We start from the raw sequence: 15341 nt of genomic DNA, 5'->3' as shown, positions 1-15341 counted from the left end.
TACATATCAAGAAAATCAACCTTCTCGATATGATGATATCCCGTACGGATAAGCTGTTGAACTTGATCTTGATAAGCCTTCTTTAAAGGCGAAAAGCATGCAACATCTGAAGGCTGACATAGATGTGAGGAATTAGCAGGCATACAGACAGGTATAATCTGATTTTGATAACATATGTCATCAAATTGAGGTGTTAGATGCGAATCATACCCGTCAAGTACGAGGAGGCTATATTGGCCTGTTCTTCATGTTTTGATATAAGGAATAAAGTGATCTTTAAGCCATGCTTGACCAATCTCTCATGTTGTCCATCCATTTGGTGATATAGCAATTCTCCAGGAAGATGGTAGACTTCCTTCGTACCAAGCTTGAATATGTGTTTTTGCTTTCAACACTAAATATGCTGGCAGCGCCCATCCAGCAGCGTTGATACATTCAATTGAAGTTATCCATTCGCGATTCCCTGGCTGTATAAGAAAGGGTCTTCCTTGACATGTTGAGCGTGTAACAACTTTAGTAGTGCCTAGAACATCCATAGCAAAGCCAGTTTCATCAAAATTATAGATATCTTCATCAACAATGCCGTATGTTGATATAGCGGTTTGTACGCGTCTGAACTACATCTGAATAGCTTCAGGTTCTTCACATTTTGCTCGTTTGTAGTTTATTTGACGGCTATATCGACTTTTCAAGGAATCATGCCTTGAAACGTAGTTGGTGACCCATTTTTGTCTGACAGAAATAGTTGTATTTTGACCGCGCTTTTGAAGTAGTAGATTTGCCATTTCACGGACTTGAGAGTGGTTTGGTGGTGCACCACGTTGATCTAATGATATAATCCATTTTTCAAGCGATTCTTCCTCTATAGAGGTCAATTTATGTGAGTTGGCTCTAATATACTTGCGAAATTTGAGTCCATTCAAGCGATCTTGAAGTGTTGATCGAGGAACTTGAAAAATACGTGCAGCTTCACGAACAGACTTTGTATGATCTTTCTGAATAGCTTCAACTGCTAAGCAGAGTCTGCCCTCTTGTTCCACCCACTCTTTTGATGATTTAGGCATTTTTGGTGGTGTAATGGCTGTTTGGATAGCATCGCTTTCGGAGGCGCGGACGAGTTTCGATGGGTGGCCGACTCGCTTACGTGGCCGACTCGCTTGCCGCTTACGTTAAATAGTTATTTATCTCATTAAGGTTTATTGTGCCTAGATCTGAGTGTGGGTAATGGTATAGAAATGCTTGTCATCTGTCGAGTGCTTTGACAGGCAGAGATACTACAGAGAGATTGATGAGATAAAAATTAATAGTGAGGATGCAAGCAGCAATTATTCCCGCAATAACATAATACGTTTCGCCCTCAGTATACAGTCGAGTCATGCTATGCTGCAGTATAGCATGCCCTCTACGCATCGTACCCACATCACGGAGGATATCATCCCACCAGCAAACCCACACAACAACACTCCCACCTTATTCTACGTATATACGATAGCCAGCTACCATCCCCACAATGAGCTAGCCACTCCACAACGTTCAACCCATCACCCCATTACTCACCGTATCTACATCCCGTGAGTCACCCTCGATTGGTGGGAAATCCATCACCAGCCTCACTGACAATCCGGGGAAATTGCGCCAGCTCAGGCCGACCCCGTGCACCAGCCAAGATCACGATGACAGGTGGGAAATTGTTCTCCCTGTTTCCCCGTGGGGTTACCCCAATCCCTTCCCCAGATTATCGGGACTGCTATGATGTTATCGATCGTTAGTATCTGGGGTACAGCTACACCAGCTAGGAGTCCATATATAATGGATGAACATTGTCTGTTGAATTTGAGTCAGAGCAAACGAGAAGAAAACGGCGGAGAAGAATAAATCTGCAAAATGTACCTCCTTCCCTTGACGCTCTTCCTCACCGCTGCTTTCGGCGTCTCAATCCCCAGATCTCCCCTCATCCCCGGCGCACAAATCATCCCCGCATCCAGCACAGCAGATCTACGAGCCATTGGTGCTCAACATCACAAGTATCCAGACCGAGAGACAGTTACTATTCGGGCCTCGAGGAACGCCCTCGACGATGTGTCCAGTGACTTCCTCTGGGGCTTGAAGCAGGCGAACCATGGCGGTCGGTTGTTGTTGAAGCAGGGGGAGACCTACGTGATTGGGAAGAAGTTAGATTTGACATTCTTGGATAACATTGAGGTGCAGCTTGAGGGAGAAATTCAGGTACTTTCCTTGCCCTTCTTCAATAAGGAGTATTGAAAATATGATACTGATTTCGGTGGTCCTGCTTAGTTCACAAACAACATCACCTACTGGCAAGCCAACAACTTCTACTACGACTTCCAGAAATCCATCACCTTCTGGCGCTGGGGTGGCCAGGACATCAAGATCTTCGGGAGTGGTGTGTTGAACGGCAATGGACAGAAATGGTATGATGAGTTTGCGGGGAAGCAGATCTTGGTATGTCACACCATGATACCATCCGTACCTCCCTGAAAGAACAGACAATGCTGATGACAGCAACGATGACAGGACTCAGATAACACGTTCTACCGTCCCATTCTCTTCCTCACCGATAATGCAACCCGTATCTCCGTCGAGGGCATCACGCAGCTGAACTCGCCGTGCTGGACGAACTTTTTCGTTCGGACCAACGATGTCTCGTTTGATAATGTGTATATCCATGCGTTCTCGACCAATGCTTCAGTCAGTCCTCTTTTCCTCTGGCTTTTAAATTTCCATTGCATGGATGCTAACTGATGACAGTCCGACCCCGCCAACACCGACGGTATGGACTCTCTCGACGTCGATGGCGTCAGCTTCACCAATATGCGCATCGATGTCGGAGATGACTGCTTCTCGCCGAAACCGAACACGACCAACATTTTCGTGCAGAATATGTGGTGCAATAACACGCACGGGGTGAGTATGGGTAGTATTGGCCAGTACGCGGGCGAGATGGATATCATTGAGAACGTGTACATCGAGAATGTGACGTTGCTGAATGGACAGGTACGTCTTCTCGTTCCCCACTGACCCATATTACAAGACTGATGTGGAATAGAACGGCGCCCGCCTCAAAGCCTGGGCCGGCCAAGACGTCGGCTACGGCCGCATCAATAACGTCACGTACAAGAACATTCAGATCCAGAACACAGATGCGCCGATCGTGCTGGACCAGTGCTACTTTGATATCAACGCTACAGAGTGTGCTAAGTACCCGTCTGCTGTGAATATCACGAATATCCTGTTCGAGAATATCTGGGGCTCTTCCTCGGGCAAAGATGGCAAGATTGTAGCCGATCTGGTGTGTTCGCCAGATGCGGTGTGCACGAACATTACTTTGTCGAACGTCAACTTGACGAGCCCGAAGGGCACTGCAGAGATTGTTTGCGATGACATTCAGGGAGGAATTGGGGTGGATTGTGTGAGTGATGAGAGTGTTACGCGGTAGTGCTCTACTTGGTGGTTCTTCAACTAGTTAGGGTCTGTCGTTGATGATTTGTCATTCATGGCAGTAAAACAGATAGAACTATGTTTATTTACATATTACACCCTTTCTTTTAGTAAAGTAAGCAATGTGGTACGACACTGAGTACCTTGGTAATAGACCATATGTGAATGGTAAGTAGTATGTAGTACCTTGTAGACAAGAGGACCTTGGGTGCAAACCAATCAGAGCGGAGATGAAACTAACCAACCCTAAGTAGTATACATTAGTATATACACCTTGGTGGTGACACCTATATAAGACAAATTATTTAAAAGTATTACTGACACGTTTTCGAATCTTTTCATTCTCTCAAAAGCCACAAGAATCTATAACTAAGAAAATGATCGACTCCGGCAAAGAATCCCTTCACCCAGCAACCCCTCACAATGCACTGGACAGCCCAGCTCCATCCAAGAGGAGAAAGCTACCTGTTACACTTCTTTCTGGATTCTTAGTACTTCTCCCTCCTACATTCTCAAAGTCACAAAGACTAATATAATAAACCTCCAGGGAAGCGGTAAAACCACCCTTCTCGAACACATCCTCCTCTCACCCGACCATGGCCTCCGCATCGCAGTCATAGTCAATGACATGAGCAGGTACATCCATCTATACCCAATTCTCGATTCGATTCCCATCTAATATGGAGGTATAGTTTGAACATCGACGCAACCCTAATCAAACACCACCACACCGTCTCCCACACGAAGGAATCCCTCATCCAGCTACAAAACGGCTGCATATGCTGCACACTCCGCGGGGACTTACTCGCCGAGCTAGCTCGACTCGCATCCCAAGATGGAGTCGAGTACGTCGTTATCGAGAGCACAGGGATTAGTGAGCCGATGCAGGTAGCTGAGACGTTCACGGCGGAGTTTGGGGCTGCCATGTTGGAGGCGGATGGGGATGGGAGTGGTGTTGATCAGGTGTTGAGTGCGGAGGAGAGGAAGGTTATTGAGGATATGTATGTTCCCTCTTTTCCCCTTCTATTGCATGAGTGATGTGTGCTGATGGATTGGTATGTACAGTGTCAAACAAGGCGGTCTCCACACCCTCACTACCCTCGACACCACGGTAACCGTCATCGACGCATTCAATCTCCATTCTAACCTGGACACCGCGGAATTTCTGTCCGATAGATATACCTCCGGGGAAGTAATCCCCGAGGATGAGCGAACCATTTCCGACCTGATGGTCGATCAGATCGAGTTCGCGGATGTGATTATCATCAACAAGATTGATCTCGTTGATAAGGTTGCTAAAGAGAAGATCCACACGCTGATCAAATTGCTTAATCCCGCGGCCAAGGTCATGGAGGCGAAGTACTCCAAGATCGATGTTAGGGAGATCCTGGGCACGGGGAGGTTTGATTTCGTCAAGGCGGCGAGTGGTGCGGGCTGGCTGAGGAGTCTGCATGAGATGAGTCGGTTGAATACTGGGAATGGAGACAGGGTGGCGCCGCGGCCGGAGACGGTTGAGTAAGTTTATTATCTCTTCTTCGTTTGACTGTTATGTGGCTGTGGTTGTGGTTTGCTCTTTGGCTAATAATGTTGGCAGGTATGGGATTAATAACTTTGTGTATACGGCTAGACGGCCGTTTCATCCCAGGAGGCTGTTCAAGTTGCTCCATGATAAGTTCATTATCTTGCAGAATGCGGCTGGGGCGGATGATGATGATGAAGATGAAGAAGATGATGAAGAGGATGATGATGATGACGAAGAAATGAAAGATGACGATGAAGATGACACCGAAGACGAGGAAGAAGAAGAAGACGACGAAGAAGACATCACCTCCATCCCCCCCGAAACCATCCTTTCCAACAAACGCTCTGACCCCATCCTCGCCCCAATCCTCCGCTCCAAAGGCTTCTTCTGGCTTGCCACCCGCCCATACCAATTCGGCGAATGGAGCCAAGCCGGCGCCATGCTCACATTGGGCTGTGGTGGCGGGTGGTTCGCCGAACTACCTGACGAAGCATGGCCGGAGGATGCGGACGTGCGCAAGTCCATTGAAGACGACTTCAAGGGTGAATGGGGCGATCGGCGTCAGGAGATTGTCTTCATTGGTGAGGGCATTGATACGACAGCAATTAAAAAGCTGCTTGATGAGTGTCTGCTAGACAAAAAGGAGATGAAGAAGTGGGAGAAAGTGATGCGGACGAAGGGGGTCAAGAGGGCCGAGAAGCAGGAGGTTATGGCGGGGATTTGGGAGGATGGATGGGAGGATTGGCCTGATTTGGAGGAGGATGATATTAAGGATGAGGAGGAGGAGAAGAAGGGGGAGAAGAGTGGGAAGAGGAAGGCAAGTGAGTTGATGAATGGTCATGGACATGGACATGCTCATGCTCATGGGCACTCCCATGCACATGGACAGGGACATAAGACTCGACCAGTGGTTAAGAAATGATGTTCATTATAGACTATTATTTACTACTAAAAGTAACTATTTGCATAAATCATGAAACTATATACTCTCACACCATATCCACAGTATCTACCACCCCTCCACCCTCCTCATCCTCAAATGCATCCCCTCTACCGGCTTCGTCGTAACCGCCCCAGCAATATGAATAACCTGCGTTGGATCTTTCATCTCCACCTCATACCTCCCCAACACCCCTGCCAACGCACATCTCAACTCCGCCTTAGCGAAGTCCTTCCCAATACACGCCCTCTGCCCATGCAAAAATGTGATCTGAGCGTAATTCGTCCCCGCCCCTCCATGTCCATTCACCACCTGATTTCCCTCCTTATCTGTGTCCACCCACCGCTCTGGTCGGAACATATCGGCGTCCTCACCCCAGAATTCCGGACTACGGTTAATAGCGTACGGGCAGAGAAGGAGTCTCGTCCCTTTCGGAATGGCAGTGTTAGCGACGGTGGTGTCGCGGATGGATTCGCGGAGAGTCAGCGGGACAGTAGGATACAGGCGAAGGACTTCCTGGACGATGCCGTTTAGCAGAGGAAGGGATTCGAGGTCTGCGTGGGTGATAGGGGAAGATGCTGTGGGGATACGGGAGCGGATTTCATCCCGCAGGAGGGGTTGGTATGTTGGGTGTAGTGTGAGGAGGTAGCAGGCCCAGGTGAAGGCGCTGGCGGTTGTTTCGTGCTATTTATATTTAGTATATATTCCTCTACAATTTGGGGAAAGTATGGGGGTGATAGGGACATACACCAGCAGCCAGGAAGGTCAACATCTGATCAACAAGCTCATCATCACTAAAGTCACCGCCCAGCATCATCGTACCGAGGATATCAGCTTCTAGTTCTGCAGCAGTGGCTTTCGTTTCGAGTATCGCGGCTCTCTTCTCTGCTACAATGTCCTTGCAGAGATCCCGGAGGTAGCCTGTTTCTGTGTCGATGACTTTGTTCAGGCGCCAGGGCAGTTTGCGCGCAAACCATTGCGGAAGAAGCACATTGACTGCTAAGAAAGCGATCTTCTCGCGTGTCGGCTCCAGGATAGCGAGGAAGCTGTCGGCGACTTTGTTCTCGGGGTTGTGGAGCGATCGAAAGTCGCGGCCCATGGCGGCGGGACCGATGATGTCCAGTGTAAGGCGACTATTCCTCACTTAGTATGGTATTCCGAAGGTAAAATGGTGGCGTACCTCGCCCAAACACTCATCTCCACACAGCCCTCATTCGCATCCATCTCCTTCTGCAACTCATCCATCAACAAACCCGTCTTCTCCCACATTAGCCCATACAGCGCACGAATATGCCGCACGTTAAACGATGGCGTCAAAGCTCGACGCTGCTTCTTATGTGCGCTGCCCTCGGATAGAATCAGCCCGAAGCCGATGATCCTTGCTAGGAACTCGCGGGTGCGCCAGGGCTTCTCAAAGTCGTAGGTGTTAGTGCTCATGATATCCAGCAGGGCCTGGTGGTTCGTGGCGAGCAGGAAGCTGCGGTTGAAGATGTCGCGGAAGTGGATGAGACCATTGTTGGGGATGCTTTTCATCCATTGTAGTGGGAGACGGCCGCGGGGGTCGTCAAAGAGGACGCGCGCGTGGTTGAGGTTGCCCTGGTATCTTTAGTGACTATATCGTAATGAGAAAGCAGCTGATGAATTATACCGGTAGGGTGGGCAAATGACGCAACGGAGTCACCCAGTATGGATAGATAACGACCCCCCAGACTAATCGGAGGATAAGATTGCCTGCCAGTGCCAGCAGCGTCACACTGCGAAAGGCCCAGTCGGGGAGTAAACTGTGTTGGAGGAGGTAGCCCTCTACGAGGGACGCTCCCAGCAGCACGAGAGAGTCCATGATGTGGTACAATGTTGAACAGACATTGCAGGGAGTAAGTTCAAGTTGAGAGTATAGATGAGCAGGAGAAATAATGAGGTCGTGAAAAGGGTATGATGATCGACGTCGCATTCAGGGTCGGTTGGATGCAACTTGCCTCGGTTGCGTGGACCGACGATCAGCCCTAGCCCCTCATCTCTCAACATTATCAGATAGACTAGTCTGGAGTATACCCCAATGCTTTGATGGGAATAGGAACAAATTCGCATGGGATCGGCACCGTTGATCGGCGTCAATGCAAACCAGTGGATCGCATCTCCGCATTTTGTTGTGTCCGAAAGTTAACCGCGGATCAATCGCAATGATTTCCCCTTTGGGGAGTCTCAGTTTCTGGTATGTACAGAATGCCACATTCATGCCACAATCTTCAGCCATGTGAGCCTCGGTCTTCCGGTAAATAGATATATGGCAAGGGCCGCCACGCTCTTACCTTATCTTAGCTTGATCAAGGTACCTTCAACAATTCACCACCAATTAGAATAGCTTTCCATCATGTCATTCATCCCTCCTGTCGTCCACGAATGGACTCAAACTGCCCTGGCCAATCTGCCTCCTCCAGTGCAGCAGGCATTGCTGCACCCGCTGGTTCCTAAAGCTCTCGCTGCCATCCTAGCTTTCACTGCACTGCGCCAAACCAACCGCGCCTTCAACTCGCTATCCCTTAGCAACTTCAGCACCCGGAAATGGGACAACGCCCGCGAACTCGTCCTCCTCACGGGCGGATGCAGCGGCATCGGTAAACAAATCATGACAGAACTATCCAGCCACGGCGCGAAAGTCATCATTCTCGACATTAATGAACCCTCCTTTAAGCTCCGTACGTCCCCCTCCCTATGTAAAACTTCTCAGCTACTAACACAAAATAGCACCCAACGTCCACTTCTACAAAGCAGACATCACCTCCTCCGCCGCGCTGCACCCAGTCGCCGAACAAATCCGGCGCGAACATGGCCACCCCACAGTCCTGGTGAACAACGCGGGCGTTGCCAACGACGGGACAATCCTCGACGAAACCGAGGCGAAAATCAGATTAACGTTCGAAGTTAACACGATATCGCACTTTCTCATGGTGAAGGAGTTCCTCCCCGCTATGATTGAGCGCAATCATGGCCATGTAGTGACAGTGGCTAGTTTGGCTAGCTTCATGTCTCTCGGGGAAATTGTGGATTATAGTTGTTCGAAGGCAAGTGCGTTGGCGTTTCATGAGGGGTTGGGGCAGGAGTTGAAGTATTGGTATAAGGCTACGGGGGTGAAGACTAGGTGAGTTTCCTTCAGCTCCCTTTTGATGCAGGGAAGAGTGCTAATAGTGTATAGTGTGGTCCACCCACTTTGGGTCCGCACACCCATGATCCAGCAGCTTACGGATGCCGGGAAGCAATTCAAACAGCCCGTTTTGACGGTGGAGAGGGTGGGGAATACGATTGCGAAGCAGATTCTGTCTGGAAGGAGTGGACAGATTATTCTGCCTGAATCATTGTGGTGGATTAGTTTGGTGCGGGCGTGGCCGACGTGGTTGCAGGAGACGGCGAGGGGGTTGGCATCGAAGGATTTGGTCAAGTTGAGGGCGTGGCAGAAGGAGAACGATGTTTGTAAATAGTGCTTACAGTAGTTAATTGTGGAGTTTAGCCTTCTGTATATTGATAATATTATCTGATCGGTATTACTATGAGTGGTTTCTGTTAAAGATACAATGCATCAATAATTTATCCCATATACATACTTAGAATCAAACAAGTTTCGGTGTGGCTACTTGGTTAATGTGTATGTGATATGTCAAAATCCATTGTAAGGCAGACACTGCTATGTGGCCTCTCGTCTTGATCCATCTTAGAATTGACATATTCCATGTCCGTTGCATATGTAGTATTCAAAGATTCGCAATAAAAACAAGCTATGTCAATAATCAACTATCCACTACCACCATTCTATACTTCTTTCCAGTCATACATCATCTACGTTGCATCCATCACAAAGTCTCCCCCAACCACCCCCTCACCCTCATCCCCTGCCCCGTCTCCTCCTTCTCCCCAATATACAAATTATAAATGGGTGCCACATGTCCCTCTCCCTCCCCAACACAAAACTCCACCTCCCCTGCAAATCCCTCCCTCAACTTCTCCACGAACCCCTCAATCACAGGCAACAGAATCTCCCTCCCGCCACCACAAACCAACACCTTCTCCACGGGTAAGGTCTCAAACCACTCCGCTGGTGCAGTGGACAAATCCGTATAATGGTCCCGTTCCCCGGACCCAAGGTACGCCTTTGCCCAAGGTCCCGCAACAGCAGGGGTAATTAAATCCCCGCGCGAATCGATCACCTGGTCGGTGTAGTCCGTGACTAGACTGGTCCAGGGTGCGATCATGATTGCTCCGCGGAGGGATTCTTGGCAGGGGATGGGGGTGATCTGAGGGTGGGGATGAGCGAGGTGGGAGAGGACTCCGCCGACGAGGTTCCCGCCTGCGGAATCCCCGCCAAGGAGAATTTGGGAAGGGGAGTGCGTGTTAAGGATGTGGCGGAGAGCGGAGGTTGCTTGGCGCAGTTGCGTTGGGTAAGTGGCCCCCGGGGCGAGAGTGTAGGTGAGCGTAAAGATGGAGAGCGATTTATTGTGGAATTTACGCAGGTGGGTGATGAGGTTCAGGAAGAACTGGAAGTAGCCTTCGTTGGCGGGGAGGGTGAAGCCGCCTCCTATATCTGTTGTTAGTTTGTAGAGATGGGATGGTGGAAGAGGGAAGGGGAAGGGGATGTACCGTGATACCAAATCAAGATATTGTCCGCTTTCGGGTCCCCGATCCAATGTCCCAGAGCCCCGTCGCCCAAGTTTACTGTCTTGGAGGGTAGCTTGTGCTTCCGGACGTAACGTTCGTAGGTTTGATCAGTGGTTGGAAGAGCATATCTGGGTTGTCAGTGGATGAACACAAGAGGTTGGTGGTGTCATGTAACGCACTGCATTTGGGCCACTGTCAAGCGGGCTGTGGCTTTGCGAAATGCTGCATAGCCAATATGCAGCATCAACGTCTTGGGATATGCGGCAGAACGATAAAGGGAGGTCAGAAGGGCCCAGAAAACTGTCAAGGTAATAGATGCGAGAGCTGGCACCAAGTCCAGTTTCTCCGCCAAAGAGAGCGAGATTTTGGGAGCGATCATATCGGGTAGGATACCTGTCTCACAATAGTTCTGTTTACAGTAATGACTACATCCTGGCTGTGCGACAGCGAGTTTAAGTCTTCACGGGCCCCTGTGGCACCCAGCCTGAACTGCAAAAGATCCAAGGGGCCGGTTCGGTCCAGTGGCATGTGAGGGTCGCAAGGGTTTCCGCTTTGGGAGGGATTGCCCGCTGATCGCCAGGCCCATTTTTTGATGCCTCAACGGCCGGCGGTTACGATCTATCAGGATAGCCTCGGACTCATCATGGCGCTGCATCTGCAGCCGAGGCCATGTGAGCTGCTTGTCTCGTTATAAGTAGCCTGTACAACCACCCGAGTTCATCATCACCATCATTATACTGCTCTTTTGTTCGTCATGGATACCGACTTGGATGTTGTCATTGTCGGTGCCGGCATCTCTGGCATCAATGCGGCATACCGCATTCAATCTCAGTTCCCCAACTATCGTTATACTATCCTAGAAGCCCGCGATGCTCTTGGCGGTACCTGGGATTTCTTTAAATACCCCGGCATTCGCTCCGACTCCGATCTCTTCTCCTTCGGCTTCTCGTGGTTCCCCTGGGATGGCAACAGCCCTATCGCCGAGGCCCCCTCTATTGTCTCATACTTGCACCGCGCCACTCGCAAACATGGCATCGACAAGAAAATCCGCTACCAGCACCGTCTCCTCGGCGCCGACTGGTCCTCGTCCGACCAGCTCTGGTCCCTGACCGTCGACCACGATGGGCAATCTCGCGCCCTGACTGCACGGTTCGTCATTTTTGGCACCGGCTACTACGACTACAGACAACCTCTTGAAGCCGATATCCCGAACCTCTCCCGGTTCACTGGGGAAGTCATCCATCCTCAATTTTGGCCCGAATCCCTCGACTACAGCAACAAGAACATCGTAGTAGTCGGCTCCGGCGCCACAGCTATCACCTTGATCCCCAAGCTGGCCGAGAAGGCCGCGCGGGTAACCATGCTGCAGCGCAGTCCAACCTACATCCTCTCCCTTCCCAACAGCAACCGCTCGTGGTACAGCTACATCTTGCCCGCCGCCCTCTCGCGTCGCATTCAGCGCATCACCTGGTTCATCAGCGGCCACCTCTTCTTCCTGTTCTGCCGGACCTTCCCTACCATTGCGCGCTTCCTCCTCCGCCTCTCCGTCTCCGGCCAACTCCCCGCCCACGTACCCCACTCCCCGCACTTCAAACCCCGCTACAACCCCTGGGATCAGCGTCTCTGCATCTGCCCGGACGGCGACTTCTTCCGCGCCCTGCACACCGGCCACGCCGACGTGAAAACAGATACCATCTCCACCGTCACTGAATCCGGTGTCGAGCTCTCCTCCGGCGATTCCCTCTCCGCAGACATCATCGTCACAGCCACAGGGCTAAGACTGCTCATTGCCGGCGGCGCTTCCGTCACCGTCGACGGTGAACCCATCCACATCCCGAGCAAGTTCCTCTGGCACGGCATGATGATGCAGGATCTGCCCAATGCAGCGTTCGTGATCGGGTACACGAATGCGTCGTGGACGTTGGGCGCCGACGCTACGGCGTTGTTTGTCTGTCGGTTGTTGAAGCAGTTGGAGACGGCTGGTGCGAAGGTAGCCATTCCACGGTTGCAGCCGGGTGAGGCGGGAAGCCTAAAGGAGCGGCCGCTTTTGAATTTGAACTCAACGTATATCACCCGCGCGTCGGGGGCGTTGCCGAAGGCGGCGGATCGGGGACCGTGGGTGTCGCGGGGGAATTATCTGAGGGATGTGTGGTTTGCGGAACATGGGAATTTGGATGGGTTGGTGTTTGAGGGGGGGAAGAAGCAGTTGTGATATTGGGGTAGTGGCTTAGATTATGGATGATTTCATGCTACTTTCTTTTTTGGCGGATTGGTTGATAATTGATTGGTTAACTTGTTGCTCGATATTGATGCTCATGTACCATGACTGGCGTATATAAGTATATCCTGTTCGTTCTTGTTGGGTTGAAGATATCTATGCAGATAAATCTCCTGTTAGTAGTGTCATACATGTTGCATCCTGTATAAGAGACATTCCCCTGTCATGCTTACATCCTGTGGTGTAGGAAGACATTAACATATACAACGTAGTAAGCGCAGCTTCATGCCATGTCCGTATCCATACATTTGATACCTTATTGTAGAAGTTATAGTTCGACTAATACTCCGTACAATGGATAGTTCGTGATATGGGTGGATATTGGATATGAAATGACATCATACCCAAAAACAGCAATCTACATCCCGAACTCGGCTGCCGACACTCTATGGAGAGTAAGAAGTCAAATTCCTTCCGGGCGATCCGCATCTCCACTTTAGATATTGTCATGTTCTAATTGTTACCTTGAAAGTGCAAATCCCTGCTTGCTGTGAAAATGTGGACTCATGTTGGGGGTATACTATCGCATGTGTGACTCCCGAGACGTGTTCCGAGAGATGGATTTCGATGAAGTACGGTGCCACAGATGGTAGAAATTGACGCGGTAAGAAGCAGATAGAGGTTGCCGACCCATCAACCGGTTGAAGTTGTACAAGTGGTAGAAGTGCACTGGTACACATGATGTCACTGCTCTGGTTCAGTATAAGTATGCTCACTCAACTTACCTCTATCTTTCTACGATAACTTCTAAACCATACCTACCCTGCACGACACTATACACAGTACGAGAATCAGAATGAACACCTACAAAGACACCTTCCACCTCCCCCACATCAAGGGTCAACCCCTGCACGTTCTAATCGTCGGCGCCGGCATCGCAGGCCTCTCGGCCGCCCTGGCGATACACAAGACCGGCCACAAAGTCACCATTCTCGAGCGGGTGCGGGAAATCGCCGAGGTCGGGGCAGGTATCCAGATGGCGCCGAATGCGGCGCGGATTCTCGGTCGCCTGGGTTTGCTGGAAAAGGTCATGGAGAAGGCGAATGCGCTAGAGATGAATTCTCTCCGCAGGTATAAGAACGATGAGGAATTGGGGAAGGCGGAGTTGATGCCTTCCGTATGTTATGCCTTACCTTGCGTTTTGTCATTGCGGGGCTTCTGTGGAAGCTAATGTGGTGTAGGTCGGAGAAAAGTATCACGCTCCCCTTGCAGTCATCCATCGTGGCGACTTACAAAGTATCCTGCTTGAGGCGGTACGATCGGAAAATATCCCCATTCGAACTGATTCGCGAGTCGTCTGTGCGGCGCCCGATTTCTCTGCGCGCGTGCAACTTCATACCGGGGAATGGGTATCCGGGGATGTTGTCATCGGGGCGGATGGGATCAAGTCCGATCTGCGACACCAGATGGCGGCGCATCATGGAGTGAAGGATATTTGTCAGCCGACCGGGGATGCGGCGTACCGGATCCAGATCCCTGAGGATAAGATGAAAGGGGATCCGCGGGCGCGGGAACTATTGAAGAAGAATGTTGGGATGCGGTGGATGGGGCCGGGAGGCCATATTATGGCGTACCCGATGAAGAACAATACCGTGTATAATATGGTGTTGCTGCATCCGCAGAAAGAAGGCGCGGAGACGGAGGAAAGCTGGACGAATAAGGGAGATAAGCGGGAGATGGAGGAATTTTATTCCGATTGGAATGGACTCGTTCGCGATTTATTGAGTTATGTTCCTGACGGGGAGGTGATGGAGTGGACGCTGAATTCGCATTTCCCGCTGCCGACGTGGATTGAGAATCGCGTGGTTTTGATGGGCGATGCGTGCCATCCTATGCTGCCGTATGTGGCGCAGGGAGCGGCGCAGGCGATCGAGGATGCTGGGGTGCTCGGGTGTGTGTTGGCTTTGACGGACGATATCGATAGCGCATTGGCGGTTTATGAGCGGGTACGAAAGGAACGCGCCGAACGGATCCAGAAGAGCGCAGCGGTTACGCGGAAAGCGCTGCATTTGCCCGATGGCGAGGAACAGCGCAAGCGCGATGAGGCTATTCGCGGCCCTGGGAAGAATCCGGATCTTTGGGCGGATAAATCCTGGCAGGATTTCATGTGGGGTGAGTTTGTGCCATTCTGATTTATGCGGCGGTCTTGAAGGTGCGATACTGACGGTGGTTATGTTACTGTAGGTACGGATGTCATGGAGACGGTCGATAACTTCGACGATTTAGTTGCTCGCAGTCACGGATACCACCCACATGCGTTGAATGCGGTGGCTTATTAGGGTGCTTGATTTTGTGATATATCCGACCGAGCAACCTGTCATTCATTGTTGTTGATAATGTGAGATCCGGCGACTCCGTGGAATTGTACATCCAACAACACAATTATACACCTAGTAAAGAATCAAACGAGCTTGTCGGCATCTAGACCGGGCGATCAGCCAGCCAACCAACCCGGGGTTTAGCATCCATCCTAAGCACCTTGGTGCCCCGAAGGT

General features: G+C 50.6%; 6 protein-coding genes across 6 annotated transcripts; 4 read left to right on the top strand and 2 right to left on the bottom strand.

Moving 5' to 3' along the window:
• Positions 1-1884: 1884 nt before the first annotated feature.
• On the top strand, positions 1885-5903 carry BDQ94DRAFT_162326 (CobW domain protein; the record flags this gene model as incomplete). The annotated part of the gene is made up of 9 exons (XM_026769523.1): positions 1885-2226; positions 2296-2463; positions 2536-2709; positions 2770-3015; positions 3068-3430; positions 4007-4095; positions 4152-4460; positions 4525-4974; positions 5054-5903. The coding sequence occupies 9 exons, from the start codon at positions 1885-1887 to the stop codon at positions 5901-5903; spliced, it is 2991 nt and encodes a 996-aa protein (XP_026622159.1).
• An 87-nt stretch (positions 5904-5990) lies between these two features.
• Positions 5991-7761, bottom strand: BDQ94DRAFT_182650 (cytochrome P450; the record flags this gene model as incomplete). Its single annotated transcript, XM_026774211.1, has 4 exons — positions 5991-6605; positions 6670-7054; positions 7102-7517; positions 7570-7761. The coding sequence occupies 4 exons, from the start codon at positions 7759-7761 to the stop codon at positions 5991-5993; spliced, it is 1608 nt and encodes a 535-aa protein (XP_026622158.1).
• A 531-nt stretch (positions 7762-8292) lies between these two features.
• BDQ94DRAFT_174170 (SDR family oxidoreductase) lies at positions 8293-9397 on the top strand (the record flags this gene model as incomplete). The annotated part of the gene is made up of 3 exons (XM_026772291.1): positions 8293-8617; positions 8667-9060; positions 9115-9397. The coding sequence occupies 3 exons, from the start codon at positions 8293-8295 to the stop codon at positions 9395-9397; spliced, it is 1002 nt and encodes a 333-aa protein (XP_026622157.1).
• Positions 9398-9766: 369 nt separating this feature from the next.
• Positions 9767-10947, bottom strand: BDQ94DRAFT_174169 (lipase/thioesterase family protein; the record flags this gene model as incomplete). The annotated part of the gene is made up of 3 exons (XM_026772290.1): positions 9767-10488; positions 10551-10696; positions 10748-10947. The coding sequence occupies 3 exons, from the start codon at positions 10945-10947 to the stop codon at positions 9767-9769; spliced, it is 1068 nt and encodes a 355-aa protein (XP_026622156.1).
• A 252-nt stretch (positions 10948-11199) lies between these two features.
• BDQ94DRAFT_182646 (flavin-containing monooxygenase) lies at positions 11200-12780 on the top strand (the record flags this gene model as incomplete). Its single annotated transcript, XM_026774210.1, has 1 exon — positions 11200-12780. The coding sequence occupies exon 1, from the start codon at positions 11323-11325 to the stop codon at positions 12778-12780; it is 1458 nt and encodes a 485-aa protein (XP_026622155.1). The 5' UTR covers positions 11200-11322.
• Positions 12781-13469: 689 nt separating this feature from the next.
• BDQ94DRAFT_87490 (uncharacterized protein) lies at positions 13470-15181 on the top strand. The gene is made up of 3 exons (XM_026776739.1): positions 13470-13963; positions 14028-14958; positions 15031-15181. Exons 1-3 carry the CDS (start codon positions 13643-13645, stop codon positions 15123-15125), a joined length of 1347 nt encoding a protein of 448 aa, XP_026622154.1. The 5' UTR covers positions 13470-13642; the 3' UTR covers positions 15126-15181.
• Positions 15182-15341: the final 160 nt, after the last annotated feature.

Source organism: Aspergillus welwitschiae (assembly GCF_003344945.1).
Source record: "Aspergillus welwitschiae strain CBS 139.54b unplaced genomic scaffold BDQ94scaffold_39, whole genome shotgun sequence".
NCBI lineage: Eukaryota > Fungi > Ascomycota > Eurotiomycetes > Eurotiales > Aspergillaceae > Aspergillus > Aspergillus welwitschiae.
The sequence above is the reverse complement of the archived record's forward strand: the minus strand, read 5'-3'. Positions and strand labels throughout refer to the sequence as shown.